The sequence below is a fragment of the Anarhichas minor genome, unplaced genomic scaffold, assembly GCF_050575085.1.
Source record: "Anarhichas minor isolate MPS153535 unplaced genomic scaffold, ASM5057508v1 ptg000062l, whole genome shotgun sequence".
NCBI lineage: Eukaryota > Metazoa > Chordata > Actinopteri > Perciformes > Anarhichadidae > Anarhichas > Anarhichas minor.
The window spans coordinates 6,563,166-6,578,496 of NW_027466508.1; the positions used below are offsets into that span (position 1 = coordinate 6,563,166).

Genomic DNA, 15,331 nt, shown 5'->3' on the forward strand with positions numbered 1-15,331 from the left:
CTTATCATGCAGACACTGGCACCGATGATCTAAATCTTAGTTAATATAATAATGGATAATTAATTTACTGACCACAGGTTCTTGGCGTATTTGTGGTCAACGAGACAGACAGCACTTTGCGAGAAAACCAATGTCAGATACAGTTGTCTATGTGGAGTGTCATGACCAATACATCTCACAGCCTTTTAACATTCTGCCACTACCACATCCTATTACTGCTTAGCAATCCAGATGAATCTGTATGTGTGTGTCTGTACGTCTAACACCTCATTACTCTATGCTGAGACCGTAGAAATTGAATAGGAGCCATTTGTATGTGTACCGTTGCCATTACAACCGCTGTAATGGGCTACCTTCCGTATAAACCGACTTGTAGCAAGTCGCAGACTCACTCATGCTGACATGACGTGTAAAACAACAGCGTCTGCGTCTAGTTTGTGTGTGTGTGTGTGTAGTGTGTGTGTTTTCACGTGCGCATGCATGTAAGTGTGCACTTAGTTAGTGCGAGGCGTTGGAGTGCCTGAGAGTTTTATTAATATTCTGCCTAATTCACCCCATCAACCTCTATATCTCACCGCCGATGTGCCTGTCGCCTTCAATTGACCGATATACAACACACACACACAAGTCCATGCGCCAATATAGACTGGCAATCCCCCCCCCCCCCCCCCCCGTCTCTCTCCCCGTGCCCGTTACTGTCGCTCTTTTGTACTCATAGACACACACACATCCTCTCTATCTGTCTTTCCCTCACCCCTGTCCCCTTCCGTCTCCCTCTCCATCAGTCTCTCCCTCTCTGTCTCTCGTTTGCTGCGTTGCAAACGAGAGACAGAATGGATGTCCCCGTCATTTGCACCGGCATAATGTTCTGATGAAAAACGAAGTGATCCCTACAGACAGATTAGTCATCGGTGAGGGGACCTCTGCAGGGTGTGTGTGTGTGTGTGTGTGTGTGTGTGTGTGTGTGTGTGTGTGTGTGTGTGTGTGTGTGTGTTTTTGAAACAGATGAATGACTTTCCCTGAAGGCTTTCTGTTTGAGTATGTAATATTTCAGCATATATTATTGGAGAGCTCCGATCTGTTCGTATTGAAAGCTTCCATCCGTTGTTCTGTCCTCGGTAACTAATGCTGTGCATGAACTCAGGTGAACTCGAACCATCTTGGTTCATCTTTGCTCATCCATTTAGCGCAGCCAGACTTTCACCGTCACAAACCCCCCCCCCCCCAGCTGAAATACGTCTCCAAAGAAAAGACCTTGGTCGTCACCATCTGCAGAGCTTCCCAGTCATTCTGGTGGCACTAAAATAAGGACTGGATTTTGATACTTTCCCTTTCCACTACCTGATGCTGGCAGAGGACAGCAGGGATTCCTACTCGTGATGCTGTTTGGTTTTCAGGTCTCAAGACGTCTAGTCGTCTGGGGTAGCCTGGTTTTAGACTCGATGTCTCATTGTGTTCTGAAAGACACATCACCAAATTAGTACTGCACAGTAATTAAAAAAACAGGTAAAAGTTGTATTGTTTTACAATCAATCAGGTGTTTGACATTTAAAGGGACAGTTCACACCAAAATCTAAAATATGTATTCTTTCCTCTTAACAGACCTCGTTATGAGCAGTTTCATGTCAGAAGTATTTTTCTTTCAACCATCGTTCCATGAAACCTTGTTGAGACGAGGTCCGTGGATTATCTTGAGTAACCGGGTCATGATTTCTCGTCATATCTATTTCTCCAACACGGGGCAACTCAGCAAAACAATCTAGATTGATAAGCAGCACTACTGTTGGGGGGGAAAATACATATATTTTTTATTTTTGGTATGAACTGTCTCTTGAATCTAGTAAGGACTATACATCATGAAAATAAAATAAAAATGTTGCACAGTGCATAAACAGGTAAATTATTAACAAGAAGATGGGTGAATGTTAATAACTTCAGTGACGCCCTGACTTTTCATTCAGCACAATTATCAGGTCAACGTTTTGATTTCTCTCGTCAAGACTTCACCTGTGACCAAATACCTGCCTACTGTTGCATTGTCATTGTGAGCCTGCTATCACGACGCCATTAGCGTTTAGCTCTAAGCGCCGCTATGTTCACCCTATAAGTGACGAAGCTTCAAAACGGCCAAGCGTGGCGAGCTACATTCTCGCCGAGTAGCTGTTGAAGTGTTACCCAAGCTCTCGTTGACGTAGCTATGTCATTGAAAGGCTCTGGGAACAGTCTAACAGCAAGAATGTGTTTTTCTTCAATATCTGAGTGAAAGGAACAGGACTTGTGGGGAGAGAGAAGGGGACCAGAACTGGTGAAACAAAAACATACGATTCGTTGACGCTTCTTACTAACAAGGTGCTAGTATACGAGCATTGGTAGTAACCAGGTTACTATAGGGCAATGTAAATACTTAATAAAAATGTTTTTCTGATACACATCTCTCCTTTTTTTTTTTTTTTTTATTGCGCCTCCTGCGATTTGAAAATTGCAGGGGGCCATATTGCGATTTCGATAAAAGTTTGATGTATTGTGCAGCCCTAGTATTATTTCATATCACTAAACCATCGGCATGTGTGGTTTTTCACCGGGTAACTTTCAGGAAGCAAGATGTTGGGTCAAAGTTTATGTTAAAGACACAGACGTGCAACACATGAAGAAGTTGTATGTAATTTCCACTCTGATGCGGGTGCAGAAGAAGAGAGAGACGACAGGTCATGCAGCGCTGTGTTTTGTAACCGCTTTTTAAATATATGCGTGAACAGTAAAGTCTCTCAGAGGGAGACCAGAGGTCGACCAGAGGTCAAAGTCAGCCCCCATCGGAGCTGGAATGGATTCTGTGTTTTGCTCCAAGTTACTTCAGCAGCATAGAAGTTCACATAAATCCTCGTTCTCTAGTTGAAGTATCTAAATCTCCCTCCAATGAATTAGATAAATACTTTGTACAAAAATGGAAATGAAGCCTGTTTCCCCTCATGTGAGTCCATGTTAAGTCTGTAACTGGTGGTGAAGTATGTGCACACGCCACAAAGCAAGTCAGCTTGCACAACTCCATGTCTGTCTTCACAATGCCTTGCAAAACACTGACATGAACATCAACTGACTCTTGTCAGCTTGTGCCGCACAATCCAAGTATTTTGAGGTGCAACAATGACACCCTGAGTCCAAGTGATATTCCTCCAGGAATCGTTGTTTTTCTTTACAGTCGCAGCCATTCACACTTTCAATGTCACCGTTCACACTTTGCTCGACTTGAAAAAGCATCCATCTGTTATCACACTCCTACAGTGTTTACTGTACATGCCAAAATAATGCAAACGGAGCTCCTCTCCAAGTGACTTCATCACACCAACGTTTGTTTTCCTTCATCAAAGAAGAAAAAAATGTCTGCCAAGTGTCTTTGCCCAACCTCAACATGATTTCATTTGATTTATTTGAGCTTGAATATGCACAGGAAGTATTCACAGAAAGAGCATGAAGCGGAGGCAACAGCTGCACAGCCCGAGGAAGGTCGCGGTTCAGGGAATACGCTGTAACCCTCCTGGAGGAGCTGGATAAATATTCTATTTCTGCACTTGACAAACGCAGACTAGCTCGGAAGTAGAGAACATATACGCTGGTAATCCATCCTGTCCTCTCTGCCTCTGGGACTGCTTCTTGTCCAGCTGACGCAGCAAAGCACACATCTGTTCTGACATGTGAACATCTAAAAGCCTGGATCAAAATAGAGACTTGCGTAGGTGTGATGGGGGTGATGCTGCTTGAGAGCGTTTCCACTGTGTAGGAGTGGAAACAAACCAAGGTCTCGCAAAGTGTGTGGGGGGCATGGAGGTATGCGTGCTCTTTAAAAACCGGCATTCTCAGGGAAGACTAGGAATGAATGACGGCGTGAATGCCTTCTGGACTTGTTCGTCTTCAGTACATTGGGTGCATTAAGCTGCACTGGCTGCAGAGAAAAGAAAGAGTCACATCAGCTGTTTTGTAATGGAGCAGTGCTAGCTAGCATGCTGTGGTCTAGCTGTGTTATCTTCACTGTTTCCTGTAATGTGGGTGTGAGTAGATAATACTAGCATTGCAAGAGAGTTGTTGCCTCACCAACACTTCCTCTGTCTCTTCCTCTCTGTCTCTTTCCATCCAGTCAAGACGACCATTCTGAACTACCAGAGTCCAACCACTGGCCTTTTCCCGGTCAAAACATGCCCCACCTGCAAGGAGGCCAAGGTCCGGGACTCCCTGTACTGTGCTGCCAGTGCCTGGGCCCTGTCTATGGCCTACCGGTTAGTACACAAAGCACACTCATTTTGTCTTAATTATTACGGTTTTATTGGGACTTTTGACTCCCTGATTGGTCTCTAGGTCTTTGAAATGACGCACTAATTGGTACACACAGTATCCTACAGATTTTTGAGGATATTTTAGAGCTGACCCTGGTCAATCCCGGGGTCTGGCCCCAAGAAGTACGAAAAAAAGATCGATTGACCATTCACTTTGTTGCTGTATTATGGGTTTTTGCAAGGCTGGGAAAAAAAGGCCAAGACCCTCAAACTCAACACAACAGTGCCACAGCTCAATGCACGCCACCTCAAGATGTGGAGAAATCCAATGCTTGACAGGCCTGCCATGCCTGTATATGGTTGCTAAGCTGTGATTGGACAATCGGTGCCAGGGGAGGGGTTTAAGTGAAATGTGTTTTTGTGCAGTGTAAAAGTTTCACACAAGCACAAATAACAGACTTCAAAAAACAAGAAAGCAAAAAGACAAAAAAAATTGCATAAAAGAGATGACAGACTTAAAACAAACCAGCAAACGCGTCAACAGCATCAACCAAAGAATTGTCATTCAGTATCAGGACAAGATACTATCTTTTGAGCTGTTTTGAAAATCTTTGATGATCTATATATATAAATATATGTAAATAATCTAGTTTGTCTCTGTATCTCACCAAAAACGTACTTTAAAAACATTTTTGCTAGTTCTAGGACGAACAAACCTAATTTGTTCACATGATTGGAGGTATCAGCTACTGATAATATATGAAAAACCCAGAGATCATGTACTTTGGAGCCAGTAAACCACTGACACCCAAAAACAGCGGGATATGTTGAGCACATGTAGTCATTTTGGCAGAGTGCTTGCTTGCTGCTATATAATATTAAAGAATAGGTACATCATTTTGGGTGCATGTGCGAGTGCACAATAAATGACATATGAAATGCCATAGATAAATCGGGCAATAATATATTTATTACATTGGGTCTCTTTTAGGCTGATACAATCATTGTATTTTTTACAGAATCTGCAGCTGAGATTTGAATATTTGTCGTATAAATTGTGAGAGAGACTGTGTTATAAGGCTCCATTGTACTACATTTTTTCCAGCACCACAGCAACGCTGATGTAAAAGGGACATGAAAATGGACGGATAGATGACTTCTAGTGTCTTTATAGAGCAGAACAGACCAGGAGTCCTTAGTTACATGGGTCCCTTCATCTTCTTTGCCTTTTGGTTTTGTTGCACTCTCCTCTATTTCATGCTCACTGACCCTGATCTCTAATCTGCCTCTGTCATTCGAAGGCTTTGCTTTTCAAACACTTTCGGGATTGTTGGTTTAAGAAGAACACTTTAGAATTTAACTGAGAGGACCCAAACTCCTTTATCAACCGTCCCTGCACTTTATGTCTGCATTTCCTCCGTGATTAGTTTCAAGGGAAAAGAGCACTTTCACGAAATGAGCCTGTAATAGGACAGAGGAGGAAAGATGGAGAGATAGATACGCAGAGAGAGAGAGAGAGAGAGAGAGAGAGAGAGAGAGAGAGAGAGAGAGAGAGAGAGGGGGAAATGGAGAGAAGGAGATACTAAAGGTCGAGATGGTAGATGGGTGGGAGGGAGAGGGAAAGAGAGTGAGGGGGCGAGGTGGGCAGAGGGAGAGATAAGAGTCAGGGAGAAGAAATGGGAGATGGAGTGAAGGGATGAGATGGCGGGGGGAGACAGAGAGAGAGAGGGAGAGAGAGAGAGGGGTAAAAATAGAGTGTACTGCAGTGATGTGACCAGAGGCAGATCTCAGTCATCAGTCATGGCTGCCTCCTATTAGAATTGTCACTGGGATTTAATTAAGATGATTCTCATCTGACAGGCTTGGCTACTGCCATTACTTACTTCACGCCCAGCTGCTGTGTGTGTGTGTGTGTGTGTGTGTGTGTGTGTGTGTGTGTGTGTGTGTGTGTGTGTGTGTGTGTGTGTGTGTGTGTGTGTGTGTGTGTGAGAGAGTGTGCGTGTGTGTGTGTGGCACTTGGATTTGTCACAAACTCCGATTCTAAGTAGACAAAGTTGTATCCACCACCTTGCCCAGTCACATGTTGTGCTTTATTCTGTTACATTTTATTTGTGATAATATTATTATATAGTATATAATAATATATAGTATATATATATACTATATATAATATAATAGTTATATATAATAATATATAATAGTATATATAATATAGTAGTTTTTTAGTTTTTTTTAAGAGGAGACAGCAGACAAAAACATCGTTTTTTTCATGCACAGATCAATTTTGAGATTTTGGACTATTTTGCTTCCATATCGTGTCTTCTTTCAGACTAGAGGAAAGAAAACATCCCAAAAGCACATTTAGGGGGTTATTTATACTGCAAATAAGTGTTTTAATGTAAGTAATCAACTGGTGAAGTGTCATGGTGAAATATATAAGTGTCAAAATGTATGTCATTTTACAATGCATATTTTCTCTGAGCCAGAAATCTCCACTTCAGTAGCACTGACCAAACTTCCCCATTTCATTCCTATCTATATTCTGAAGGTTTTTACAGAGGGGTTAGTTCATACATCATTCATAACCTGATTTATAGAACCTTTTATTACTGAAACCATGACGAAAATAGATTTTCTAATATTTCAACAAAGTGAAATAAGAATTTTGAACTTACCTTCATCCAATGTTCGGATTTCTGTTCTGGACTTGTATGCTAATGAGCACATATTTGATAAGAGAATGCCTCATTTGCATATTTAAACATACCTTTCCAGTAAGATATCTATTAGTTGAAATCTTTACCCTGTTCGCCTGTAGTGTCCCCCTCTTTATCGGGGGTGGGTTGATGAGTTGGTGTTAATATTTTCTTGTAACCTTTCTGACACCCATTGTGTTTTCCTGATTAATCTAATTACATTTGAAGAGCTGGGTGTGTTACTGTAACCCCTGGCCAGTGTTGGATCACCTCATGCACATCACAACGTTGGATACTTGTAGTTCGGTAATGAAGTGCTTTAAAACAGGGCGCTGGCAGATGAGAAGCCGCCTGCTGTATCCTCTGCTATCACTTCTGATGGCAGAGGGTCACATCTAAAAGACGTGCGTGTGATTAATGCAGCGTTTACCGCGGAAGTTTCACCTCGGCGGCGAGCCTTCCCTTTGTCGATGCCCAAAGTCACTGTGAGCGTGACCTTTGCAATGTGCATCCGAGATCTGCCAGCCCCACCGGGAATGTGCTGACTCCCGCTGTGGTCACTGCAACTGCAATCGATTGACTCCTGGGAGGCATCTTGGCAATATCACTCTCTTGAAGGCACATTTATTTAAAGTGTTTGAGCTCACAATTTGGGGTGATACATATGCGAGTATCACGCTACGGGTTTTAAAGGCTTTACAAACTGCACATTGATTTTTAGCCAATGTTCCATGCCACTGATGGATTCTTTAGGCAGGCCACATTGTGACAAAACAGTTGCTGGTTCAATTCCTTCTATCGACAGTCACTAAAGTCGCTTTTACACCTTTAGCGGACGTCAGTTTTTCCAGGAAAATGATTGCTTTGTGGTGGTCTTCTGATATGTGTTCACGCTGACGTCTTTCAAACGAATAAAGAGGAGTAAACATCACATAAAATGACAGCTCATTTACATGGCCGCTTAGGTGTCATGCCGCATAATCGGCACCACGCGGACCCACGTGGGAAAATCCATGTCTAGAGACTGACAGCAATTCGTTCAGCACTTTATTGCACCTTTGTTTATCCTCTCCGGTGGGCACCAAGAAGAAATAACTCATCGTGAGTATTATTATCTGAGACTTGAGCAACTGGAGCTCGTATGTCATAAATAATGATGGACAGGTAGAGAACCCTCTCTTTTGCAGGTCCAGGTCCGGTTGTTTGTTGTCGCAGCACGACAAACCAATTGAAAGCTTTCACACAGCCCAACAAAACCAAACCAAAGGCTGATCGTTTTCGTTTTTGAAGCACCATCTGGCTCGACTCGACTTCAGGATTATTCCGGTTTAATACAAACATTAAACTCACCAAGTTAATTGCTGGAGTCTGGCAACGTGACGGCGTCATTAGAAAAAGGTCAGATGATTGTACAGGTTTTAAGCAAACCTCCACGTTAGCCGTTTGACCTCCAGATAAAGTGGTTCAGATAATCTGTCTAAGCCGTTGGATTATTTACCTGTATAGTCGTCTGACTTCTTGAGTTTTTTGTTGTTGCCCCATTTCACTTTGTAGTAGTGATGACGTAATGTTCCCAAATCACAGCGATTACTTTGGTGAGTAAAATGTAAAATTGAACTACATCAGCAAGACCCGAGTGGGAATAAACCAGAATCGTCCTTTAAAATCGGTGCTCTTCATGTGTTCATCATGTGTTCATCATGTGTTCATCCACTCACTGTGTTCTCCCCGCTCACCCCGCTATGCAGACGCATCGACGACGACATGGGGAGAACCCATGAATTGGAGCATTCCGCCATCAAGTGCATGAGAGGGATCCTCTACTGCTACATGAGACAGGCTGATAAGGTGAGTTTTGAGCCGGCCCCCGCTCTCACACTGTGCGGTGTTTGCATAAAAGCACACCGCGATTACACACTGTATTGCAGATCAAAGGTCTATTTCTGAGCTGCTATTCATCAGAGCCTCTCAGAGCACCGGATACATCTGGTTTCCTCTTTCATATCATAGCAAATGACAACGGGGGCCGGTTGCTTTAGTCCTAATGGCTTAATAACCTGGCAATCTGTTAATTGCCAAAGACTTTTGCGCCGGAGGGGGTTTCCACGTGTGCAGCAAACCTGATGCGTGCGCATGAGCAGGCTGTGAATGGAAAATGGCCATTTTACTTATCCAAACGCAGAACCAGATATGGCCTTCGTTTGCAGGCTGTTTTCTATTCCTCACCAACGACATTTTTAAATCGAGCAGCTGGCCGTGTCCCTGTGTACGTGCGTGCGTGTGTACGTGCGTGCGTGTGTACGTGCGTGCGTGTGTACGTGCGTGTGCCTTTGAAAGCCATTCTGTTTCATCCTGCCTCGACCTTGACGACCTAATTTGGGGGAGAGCTTTCCAGTGTCTTAATTACAAAGCTGCGTTTACACAGTTAATTACACAGAGCAGCGTTCGTTACGGCCCCGTCTCCAACACTTACCAAGAACATGGCATTTTTAATGGAGACGTGACACAGGGCCACTGCTGGGCAAATATCACAGAGCAAATACAACAGCTGGGCCCCGCAGTCTGGCTATAGTGTGTTGGGTGTTGTTTAGGGACAATTTTCTCAAGTTCAAGGTTGTTTTTTTCAGTTTGCACAAACAAATAGTCAAAGTCACTTTGTTGGTCAGGTTCATTTTTTGTCTGGAAACCCACAAAGCGAGCCAGAAGATGCAAGGGAGGCAGCCAAAAGCATTGGACTTTGACACCTGGAGACCAGCTTACATGTTGTTACCGTGATTCAGGCCACTAAAACACTCAGTCATGGTCAGAGATAGTCAGCAGTGGTTGAATATTGGAGGGAAAAGTAATGAAATATGTTGATGCTTTGAATATTTTGCATATTTCTTTCAAAGTAACATAATGTTTCGAACAAAACATATTTGCCGATGCAGATTAGATGAATATGGATATTATATCATTATAGGCGGCTGAGTTGCTCGACAGGCAGACAGCGACAAAGCTCTAATAAACAGTACACGCTACCTGCCCGATACCAAACAGCAGACAGACAAAGTTGGCAACTAGCTCGTGAAGCTGAATGCGGATGTTGCTCCATTGATGCGGGATGTGTGAATAAGCCACTGTTTCATATGTCGTTGCTTTGTTTACAGCTTGTTGCATTGCTCCGAAGGGGACAAAAATATTTCAACTTTTGGTCGGAAATGTGATTCATTATCAACTTCTCCTAATTCGAATAATTCACACAACCTGTTGTCGTCCTGGATGTTTTTAAATCTGACAACTTTAAGGGCGAGAGGAAGGATTCCTGTTCCCACCTGTTCATCTAAACACATCTGACTCCTTGATAAGTTGCGATGACATAAGACTCAGTGCCATCATCTTGCTTGATTTGAATATATTTTCGGAATTTGGGTTTTAATAATATATATATTCTAACCATTTTATCTTGTTCATGTTAAATTATTAATTTATTCTAATTCAGCGTTCTGTTTTTGAGAAATGATGCTCTGTAGCATGTGGGTAATTGTGCAATTTACTCAATAGATAAACCTTGTTATTGACCCTGTATTCTGACATATTAAGCAAACAATTCCATATTATTTTAATATTTTAACCTTATTGATCACCCTGAACAGCCAGAGTAGGAGCAAACCTACAAAATCAACACCTAAAAACCTGTTTCAGCTTTGGTTTAGATTCCTCTATTTTGCATTCACTTACTTTTTTTTTTACATTAACTTTAAGTGTAAAAGTATGGTAGCCCTGAGGGTCAAAACAAAACGACATTTCGCAAAACAAGACATTCGCTAAACACAATAACATTTCACAAAATACATTTCATCGAAAACACGATGACATTCCTGAAGTACTGCTGTAGGCTGACTTTATCTCTTTACCATGAGTTGTTTTGGAAAATCAAATGTATCTCTTTTGCATCCAGAAAGGACAAGGAATGGCCTGGTTATTGGTTTAACGGGATGCAAGGTTTTTTTTTGTTGGCAATAGATGTAAAATAAATGCATGAAGGCGGACTTGTACAATTTCCTATCGCCGGAATGGAGCAGCAGAAGTTGAAGTGTTTCACTAATTTGAAGCTCATATTGGCGCATTGCAGCACTTGAAACAATAAACAAGATCTGGGGCCTCTCAGAATATCCCGAGGGAAGAGCCACTTGACACCGTGGCTCTGCTTGAGTGGGAATCAGAGAGATCTCTACACAGAAATAGTGTTAATAGAAACATAAACAGCAGTACCTATCGTCAGCTGCTTACAGAGGTAGCTCTTCCCTCACTATCACACATGTACCACAAACGCACACACGCACACAAACACACACACACGTACACACACACACACACACACATACCGTGGGATGGCAGGAAGTGGAGCAGTTTGAGCAAAAGTGGGACAGAGGGTCTCCACTCTGACCTGACGAGGAGAGAAAGAGAGCGAGAGAGAGAAAAAGGTGGCCAGAGGTAGAAAAGAGATAAAGATACACAGACAGCATGGGGTGTAACAAAGAAAAAGAGAGAGTGAATAATAGAAAGTAATAAGAGAAGATAGGTAGAAGTGAGGCGAGGGAGGTAGAAAGAGAAAAATGAAGACAGCGAGTTGGGGCTCGATGATGGAGAGAGCAGGGAGAGAGGAGAAACAAATGAGGTAAAAATGGGACAAAGGGCCAATTATTTATAACTGCACGACGCGACTGGTGGCCCAGCTGTAATTTGGGGGTGCAGTCGAGTCGATGCAGCGCACACACACACACACACACACACACACACACACACACACACACACACACACGGAGCCAGAAACAATTCACTGAACACAAAACACGACAAACACCTTGTTCTGTTTTTTTTTATGTGTTTTGTGTCGTAAACCAAGTGGTAGTTTGGTCGCCCCTAAATCTGACCCCTTATCAGTTTGGGAGCAGACTATGCTGTGTTGTACAGTATATATCATATTGACAGTTCCAGTTTATTTTATCTGAGAAACAACAGATTATATGAGTCACTGCAGTGTTTATGGATTCATGTAGTCCTGCATTGTGGGAAGTTGAACATGGCCTTAAAGGCATAGCATGTAGTCATATTGTCGGTTGCTGTTTGCAAACAAAGCATTCAAAATTGTGAGAGAAAGAGAGCGGCGGTGGTCGAGAGAGCAAGAGATTGGGAAGGTGCCGGGTTTTGAATGAGTGCAGCGCAGGGGGCGGGGCAAAGCGCCGGTGTTTGACCTGGGAATGAGAACGGGCTGCACACCCCTGGGAGTTATTCCCCCACGTGGGGGTCCAAAATCCTCAGTGCACAGCAAAATACGACGAAAAGAGAAAATACAGGCAGATACACACACACACACAGCGCCACACACGTCTAATGGGTCATAAGTGATGATTGAGAGGGATTTTTGTATCGGTCAATACATTGCTTCTTAGGAAATTGTCGCATATATACCCTCAACATATCCCCTAGCCTATTCCCTCGCAAACGAAGATGCCAATAATGACACAGCCAACATGAATACGTAATAGCTCCTCAACCATGAGGCTTATATATGCATATTTCCGGTCTCCTTTTAAAGATAAGGAGCAAAAAAAATATGAATCCATTGTAAGTGAATGACAGAGGAAGTCTGTTGAAAGGAGTTGAAGTCCCAATCGAGGTTTAATGGTTAGATGTAAAAACATGGACGAGGAGATGGCCTCAGTATACAACCAGAAACAAAACTCCCATTGAAGCATAACAGATGTTGACATGACAGTGAATTACCATGCATTAACTCAATACGCAAGGTTCCTAATTATGTGTCATTGAATGTGTTCAAGGCTGCTACTGTGGTGCACTGTACCTCTTGTGAGGAAATGACTGTCTCCCCCTCTCTCTCCGTGCTTACCCTTGACCCTCTCTCTTTCATCCTGTCCTCTCGCTCTCCGTGTGTCTCTCTACCAGGTGGAGCAGTTCAAACAGGACCCCAGCCCCTCCAAGTGTCTGCACTCAGTGTTCGACGTAGTCACCGGCGACGAGGTGCACTCCTACAGCGACTACCACCACCTGCAGGTCAGCCAGCGAGCAGACATGTGCAGAAATGAGGCAAACCCTCAGTTGAAAGACCGAAATGAAAATGTGTTTTTTTCCGCAATGTGCATGTGCACATTGCGGACGTGTGCGTTTGGGAAATGTGCATTACTATCTGTGCACCTCAAAGAAATATCTAGATGGAATGATGACGTCTGAAAAGGCGAGGGGCTTCTTAAGGCTAAAGAGACACGTTTGTATTGCATGTTATAAAGACCGGAGAGTAAAACGTCACAAATCATCAGAGCTGTGTATTTGTTAAACACTTACTGTATACACATTTATTAAGCCTTGGTTGTGATTTATTCTCCGACAACTTTGCAAACTGAAGTAAATTGCGTGATTGATGATACCAAGCCAATGCCAAAAGCCTAATAGCTAATATAAAGCTCACGCCTCAGTCTCTACACTGTGTCGGAAATCAAAGACACCCGTATTGACGGATTCTGTACAAATGACAGTGATGTTTTTTTGTTTTTTTAATGGTGTCTTATCCACTCTGTCCTTCCCTCTGTCATTGCTGCAGATCGATGCCGTTTCCCTGTTTCTGCTGTACCTGGTGGAGATGATCTGCTCCGGTCTGCAAATCATTTACAACACCGATGAGGTAAACAAGGCGCTAAAATGACTGCCGATGCTGGACACCGGGGACTTACGCCCAGTGCTGGCTATTGGTTTGATATTCTTTGGCTCATCTACGAGCAGCAATCAGTGTCCGGCTCGAGTCCCAGACAGTTTACGTCTCTTCTTCCAACGATAATTACACATTGCACAGAATGCTGCGGTCAATATTTGAATTTTCTATTTATACATGAGAGATTTTTCAAATGAGTGAAAGAGCTTAAACTGCACATAAACTTTTGGTCCATGCTACTGTGTGCTCTAGGAACGGCAATGTCTGTCTCTCGCTCGGTCCACCACTTTGATCTTGACTGAAATATCTCAACAACTATTTTGTGGATTGTCATGAAGACAATCGTGGTCCCAATAGGATGACTCGCTTTGGTGATCTGCCATTCATTCGTCCAATACTTTGGTTTATGACCGCTCTGCAAAACATTCATTAATGACATTCCCATTATCATCAGCTGTACTGTGCAAATGTTAGCATTAAGAAGATCAAAGGGGTAAACATTACTACTAAACATCAATACACCGATGGCCAGTATTAAGCGCAGCGACACAGAGCTGCTAGCATATCAGCAGACCTGTAGTCTTCTACCTCTGTACATGACTCGACAGCAAATATCTATCGATCCAAAATAAATATACATCATCCTTATTATCAACATATTTTGAAGCGTCTCTAAACTGCATTCTGACATTTACGAGAACCATTTTTTTTGCACTTCATGAGTGTGTGTGCGCTTGCTCGTGAAAATTGCTATTGGGAAAATTGCACCACACTAAAATGTATTCTAAAACAAATTGTGGGACCTAATGGGATTCATGAGTCTTAAATTGTGCGATGCTTCCTCCTGAAAGTCCGACCAGATGCTTTAAAGTAAGAGCAAGGGATTTCTGAAGGCAGTTAGATGTACCCTCAATCCCCTGCAGATATCCTGGAGCCGACACAAATGCAGGATCAGGGGACAGTATCTCACTTTTATAGCCCCGCTCACATTTATGTTTTTTGCTGAGCCGCTCAATTGACTTTCAACAGGGAAACGTTTAGATGATTTCATTGTGGAGGCTTAAACGTCCTCCTGGGAATCGAACCGGTAACGTCCTATTTGGCAGCGCACCAACCCAGGCTATTACCGAAAGGCTTTGGATGCTTTTCCCCAGAGTTTGATCTATCTGTCCGGTGTCAGTTTTTGTCTTCTTCATGTTTGTCTCTTAACAAAACAACAGGGCAACTTGGTCGTTAAGTTTACACACTGTGCTGTTTATTGTGCGGCCCCGAGGAGCAGTTGGAACTTCATTAATTCTGTTAGTTTTTATAGTCTGCTCATTCACAGCTTTACTTACCGCCACGGAGCGGGGACATTTGAGCCGCTGGTAAAGAACTCCGTTTGTTTACTAGATTGGGCTTATCTTAAGAAAGTAAAGACTTAGTAAAACATTTTGCCACTAACCAATTAGTGCGTGCAGTCTTCACTTTGTTTACAGAAAAACCCTCCCTAAAAACCTCTCATTTTTCCTCCATGTCTCACTTCTGATGGCAAACAAATTGACAATGCTACTTTTATTACGAGGGCAGTCCTGTCTCTTAATTTGCATGTTTAAACACTGCTTATTAGATTGCATAATTCAAATTGAGGCGTTTTTTCCCCCCCCCGCCATCCTTCTATT

The 15,331-nt window shown here is 42.9% G+C and overlaps 1 protein-coding gene across 4 annotated transcripts in view; it reads left to right on the forward strand.

Moving 5' to 3' along the window:
- phkb (phosphorylase kinase, beta) overlaps window positions 1–15,331 on the forward strand; it is an 87,461-nt gene that overhangs the window by 8,848 nt on the left and 63,282 nt on the right. For 3 of the 4 annotated variants that reach the window (XM_076078030.1, XM_076078033.1, XM_076078032.1), the window contains 4 exons: window positions 4,130–4,268; window positions 8,710–8,809; window positions 12,911–13,018; window positions 13,563–13,643. In XM_076078030.1, coding sequence (XP_075934145.1) covers window positions 4,130–4,268; window positions 8,710–8,809; window positions 12,911–13,018; window positions 13,563–13,643 — 428 coding nt within the window. Of the gene's footprint in view, window positions 1–4,129; window positions 4,269–8,709; window positions 8,810–12,910; window positions 13,019–13,562; window positions 13,644–15,331 lie in introns of those variants that run through there. The other variant, XM_076078031.1, reaches the window with a different exon arrangement.